A 6000-nucleotide genomic window follows, 5' to 3' on the forward strand; every position below is an offset into this window, starting at 1 on the left:
GAAGAAATAGCTGACCATAAGAATGCTGACGCTACTGTCATTCAAGGAACTCTCCTGGGCGCAGTGGCTCAGACCTGTAATTCCAGCACTTTGGGAGGCTGAGGTGAGCGGATCACTTGAGGCCAGGAGTTCAAGACCATCCTGGCCAACATGGTGAAACCCCATCTCTACCAAAAAAATACAAAAATTAGCCAGGTATGGTGATGCGTACCTCCCAGCTACTTGGGAGGCTGAGGTGGGAGGATCGCTTGAGCCTGGGAGGCGGACATTGCAGTGAGCCAAGATCACGCCACTGCACTCCAGCCTGGGCGACAGAGTAAGACTTTGTCTCAAAAAAGAAAAAAGAAAAAAAAAAAAAAAGATGCTGGACAAGGTGGCTCACACCTGTAATCCCAGCACTTTGGGAGGCCGAGGTGGGTGAATCACTTGAGGTCAGGCGTTTGAGGCCAGCCTGGCCAACATGGTGAAACCCTGTCTCTACTAAAAATACAAAAATTAGCTGGGCATGGTGGCGCACTCCTGTAATCCCAGCTATGTGGGTGGCTGAGGCAAAAGAATTGCTTGAACCCGGGAGGTGGAGGTTGCAGTGAGCCAAGATTGCACCATTGCACTCCAGCCTGGGTGACAGAGCGAGACTCCGTCTCAAAATAAAAATAAAAATAAAAAATTTAAGAGAAAAAGCAGCCTGAGGAATTCAGAGAAAGTGAAGGCAAACTTATCAACATAAATGAATAAAGTAGTTGTGGTGAAAAGGATAAAGATGTCCCAGGAGAAATGATGCTAACAAAAAAAAACTTTGTGGCCGGGTGCAGTGGCTCATGCCTGGAATCCCAGCACTTTGGGAGGCTGAGGCGGGTGGATCATGAGGTCAGGAGATCGAGACCATCCTGGCTAGCACGGTGAAACCCTGTCTCTACTAAAAATACAAAAAAAAATTAGCCAGGCATGGTGGCATGCGCCTGTAGTCACAGCTACTCAGGAGGCTGAGGCAGCAAAATGGCGTGAACCCAGGAGGCGGAGCTTGCAGTGAGCCAAGATTGTGCCACTGCACTCCAGTCTGGGCTACAGAGCGAGACTCCGTCTCAAAAACAAAAACAAAAACAAAAAACAACTTTGCATTAAAGGAACTCTCGGAGAGATTTCACAATATTAAAAGTGCAAAGGATAAATTTTGGAAGCTGATACAAATTAGAAAAGAATTCATGAAGGGATAGTACTCATCCCAGCTGGGCATGGTGGCTCATGCCTATAATCCCAACACGTTGGGAGGCTGAAGTGGGAGGACTGCTTGAGCTCAGGAGTTTGAGACCAGCTTGTGCAACATGGCAAAATCCTGTCTCTACTAAAAATCCAGAAAAAAAAATAAAATTAGCTGGGCATGGTGGCACACGACTGTAGTCCCAGCTATGGGGTCTGGGGTGGCAGGATCGCTTGAGCCTGGGAGGTGGAGGCTGCAGTGAGCTCTGATTGTGCCTCTGCACTCCAGCCTAAGCAACAGAGGTAGACCTTGTCTCAAGAAAAACCCCAAAACCTGATGGCCGTCATTAGTGTAGCTGTAGCTGGCTTAAAAAAAAGTTTTTTAATTTAAAAGAAAAAAGACAACTGCGCATGAAGGTTCATGCCTGTAATCCCAGCACTTTGGGAGGCTGAAGCAAGTGGATCACTTGAGGTCAGGAGCTCGAGACCAGCCTGGCCAACATGGTGAAACCCCGTCTCCACTAAAAATACAAAAATTAGCCAGGTGTGGTGGCAAGCACCTGTAATCCCAGCTACTTGGGAAGCTGAGGCAGGAGAACTGCTTGAACCCAGGAGGTGGAGGTTGCAGTGAGCCGAGATAGCAACACTGCATTCCAGCCTCGGCAACAGAGCGAGACTCTACCTCAAAAAAAAAAAAAAAAAAAAAAACAAAACTCATTCCATATTATGAATGGATCACTTATCTTGATAAGTGATCTTTATAAAGAAAAAAGTTTATTTCTCAATGTTTTTAATGTTTCAAAGTGTACTAAATAAACATGCTTACTTTTTTCATTTCCCTATATATTCATAACCAACAGTAAGAGAGTTTACAATGTTTGACAAAAAGTTTTAAAGTTCACAGAACATCATAACTTTTCCCATCGATTATTACCATAGTGTTACCTGGTTTTAACTTGCACAGTCATTTGTATGGTCCCACACTATTATGCAAAGCAAGGACTGCCTGTACCTCTAACTTCTGGCACATCAAGTGGCTTATGATTTCACAATGAGAGACCTTTTCCCCTGGTCCTTACAATATGTTCAAACAAAAGGAATTTAAACTGATCTTGGCTGATGCTCAGAAGAGTTTTCAGGTGCTGAAAGTGACTGAGAACCACGGCCATATCTGAACATGCAATTCCCCAGACTCTTCATTATTCCCTAAAATACATATATTCTAATGCTGAAAGACAGTTGAAAGACGGTTGAGTAAACTGAATAGTTGTTCAATTTGTCCTTTGTGAGAGCATAGTATTTCATATCTGTCTTCCTTTCTTGAATATAGGGGCAAAACAATGAATGTGTGATAAAAGTAATGATGAAAAGGTAACATGGATAGTAGCTTTAGAGTCAGACCTCAATGTGAATACTATCTCTACATCACTTACTGTAATCTTAGGTAAATTGTTTCTTAGAGCTTCAATGTCCTTATCTTTGAAATGGGGATAATAATACCTTCTTTTTGAAATTACTGCAAAGATCAAAAGAGATAAGATATATGAAGTGCTTAGCAAAGTGTAGTACATAGTGACCACTTAGATAATAGCTATTATTACATTACCTTTAATATTACCATCAATACTATCATTAATGTAAATACTTCATGATGTTAAAATTGCATTTGCTTTAAACACATATTTTAAACATATTATTATTAATCAGCATATTTTTCAAAGATCAAATTCTCTTAGTCCAAGATATATTATTATAGATACTCATGACTTGCTATGGTAAGATGACTTGACCTCAACTTCCTCCAGATGATTTTCTCCCAAGGTGCATGCGCAAAGGGCTGCCAACATTCACTCATCCTCTTCTTGCAACCCCTCTGATTCCTATGTCAAAACCCTCCCTACAGTCTGCTCAGAGTTTCCTCTTCTGAGCACATTGAGAACAAATGTCATTTCCCATTTCTCAGAGCTATCTGCCAGAACACAGTATCTTGCTCTCTCATAGTCCACATGACTTAACTGCCAGTTTTCTCTCTTTGCATCTTTTATTTTATTTTTTTGTAGAAATAGGGTCTAACTCTTGCGCAAGCTGGAATGCAGTGGCACAATTACAGCTCACAGCAACTCTGAACTCCTGGGCTCAAGTGATCTTCCCACCTCAGTCTCCTAAGTAGCTAGGACTACAGGCACAACCCACCATGCATATCTAATTGTTTTATTTTTTTATGGAGACAGGGTCTCATTATGTTGCCAGGCTGGACTCAAATTCCTGGCTTCAAGCAATACTCCTACCTTGGCCTCCCAAAATGCTGGGATTACAGGCATGGGCCACAATGCCCAGCCCAGTGTTTTCTTTTGATTTGAATCCAAAACCTTGGTTCTAAACTAAGAGTCATTATTACCTGCATAGACCCATAAAGCTGCAAAGGATCTAAAGACCAACTAAGGTCAGCCCCTTTTCTCAACTAAATAAATTTTTCCTCCAAAAATATTCACGAGTTCATTGAACAATGTCTGATTTAACATTTTCAGTGACAGAAAGTCCTCTGTCCCCCAAGCCAACCTTTCCCATATCATTGGTTAGAAGGTTTTTCCTTACATTGAAGTCAACTTTTCCCTATTACAGTTAGTTTCTGCCCATAGGCCCTAATTGCAGATTCTAAATAAATAAAAAAATTATTCTATATGATAGCCCATTCAATATTTGAAGACTCTTTAATTCCTCTTTTCCATGTTACATATTTCCAGCACAGAGTGCATGATTTTACATCTCTTCCCTCGTGGTCATTGTTCTCTGGACCAGGCATGGGCTTGCCAAAGTGATCTAACAACAAACTAACTGGTAAAGTGCTTCCTTTGCCAACATGTGGTTCCCAAGTAATTGCATTACAAATGATCCCTTTGCCCATATTTCTCCATGATTATGTAAAAATAATTAATTTAAACTAATAGTTCAAGAAAAGTGACTCTCAGCCTAAATCATGGTCATAAGAGAATAGTACTAAAGTCCGGAAAACTGCAAAAAGTGTTTTTTTTTTTTTTTTTTTTTTTTTTTTTTGGAAACTTAGCCAATTACCAGAACAGAATAAAGTGGGACCATTTGTCATGATATGCTTGCCTCTTTTCTACAAAGCCATGCACAGATGCCTGGGAGCAGGACTCAACAATGAGGTTAGCTAAGAAGAGTTTCACTTCACGTCCTGAGAAGTAGATCCAACTAAAAGAACGCAGTAATCGTTAGCCAAAGGATGTTCTCTGCACTTTGCCAGAAGCAGGTACCTAAAAGAAGGATCAAATATTGTGCTCTCAAAACCTGATTAAATGATAGAAAAAGAAGTGGCAGATTTCTCCTAGCCTCGCAGGAAAAATCGCCTAGGAAAACAGACAGACACACACACAGGCACACAGAACAAGCCCAACCTGACCAGCAGTGCCTGACAGAGTAGCAGCTAAAGAAGAATTCTTAAATCCTCAGAAGGTGCAGTCGGTGGAAGCAGTGTTCTCAGATAACCCCTAACTCCTAGATAGTTGGATAGGACAGAATGGAGCGAGGACTTGGTCCTTTGTACTCTTGGCAACCTGGCGGGAGCAGAAGGTACAGACTAGATGCAAGATGCCTTCGACTCTTGGTGCAAGATGACAGTTGAATAATCATACTCACAGAGCAGATGACCTCTGGTACTTTTAAGACAACCTGGGGGATAGGGGTGGGATGGTTCAGATCTCAGACTGGTGAAACCGTTTTCTGGAGGTGAGCGAGGAGGTCTAATATTCTAGTGAAAAGGGGAGGGAAAGGCGGTAGAATTCTCACGGATTGGGGGAAAGACGAAGCTAGGAACTGTCCCCTTCTGGTGGTGGCAACAGCAGAGCAGGTGTCCTGGGCCCTCATTCCAAGGGACAGGGTCCTCCAATCTTCCAGCCTAGCCCCACTCCGCTCTCGGGCGGCAATTCCCATTCCCAACCCGGCTCCTCAGGCTTTCCCCCTTAGGTCCAGCAGGGGCTCCCCACTTCCCACTGCTCTTCTGCCCCACCAATCCTCAGGCCCCCTTCCCCCCGCCCAGACCCCGGCACTCCTCCCTCTACGCAGTGGACTCCCGGCCGGCTCCTCTTAGCCTCCCGCTGGCCCAGGGCGCCGCATTCCAGCTCCTGGGGCCAGGCCTGGCACCTCCCCTCGCAGCCAGGTTCGCCCTTTGCCTTCCTCACACGGCGTCTCCTCAGCCGGGTGCCCTCTCACCCCCGCTCCCGCCTCAGGCCACACTCACAGAACTCGGCGATGTACCAGGTCACAGAGTAGTTCTCCTCGCACCAATCCAGCGTGGAGGTCGTGGGGCCCCAGTAGCCGTCCCGGTCCGCGGCCGGAGCCATCGCGCCGCCGCCACCGCCCAGGCGCTCGGCTCACTGTGCCGGGCTAGGCTGGCGACCAGGCCGGCTCCGGCCCAGCTCGCGCGCTCGCTCGCGCCCCGCCCTGCCCTGCCTCCCCGAGGGGCGGGGCCTGGCGCCGTTACTGACACTGCCCTGAGGGAGGCCCCGCCCACCGGCGCCGCTGGGCCGCTGGGCCCGGCCAGGCCTGACCTGGCGCAAGGCCCACTCGGAGGGCGCCGGCTGGCCCCGCCCTTCTTCAGCCTTGGGCGGGGCAGGGACGTGATCCAGGAAGGGGCCGGGGGCCTGGGCTTCCTGGACCGCGTAGACACGCCAATGGCCGTAGGTTGGGGGTTCCTGACATCGCAGAGGCTATTCTGTCAGGATGTGCCAGAGCCTCTATTTGTGTGTGTGTGGTTTGATTTAATCCGGACAGGGGTGGTGTGTG

At 46.4% G+C, this 6000-nt stretch overlaps 1 protein-coding gene across 1 annotated transcript in view; it reads right to left on the bottom strand.

The window, feature by feature from the left end:
* Positions 1–5659, bottom strand: part of ACER3 (alkaline ceramidase 3) — a 163653-nt gene extending 157994 nt beyond the window's left edge. Inside the window, exon 1 of the mRNA XM_010366770.2 lies at positions 5456–5659. Coding sequence (XP_010365072.1) covers positions 5456–5558 — 103 coding nt within the window. The 5' untranslated portion in view covers positions 5559–5659. The remainder of the gene's footprint in view (positions 1–5455) is intronic.
* Positions 5660–6000: the final 341 nt, after the last annotated feature.

The sequence above is a fragment of the Rhinopithecus roxellana genome, chromosome 15 (assembly GCF_007565055.1).
Source record: "Rhinopithecus roxellana isolate Shanxi Qingling chromosome 15, ASM756505v1, whole genome shotgun sequence".
Classification (NCBI taxonomy): Eukaryota; Metazoa; Chordata; class Mammalia; order Primates; family Cercopithecidae; genus Rhinopithecus; species Rhinopithecus roxellana.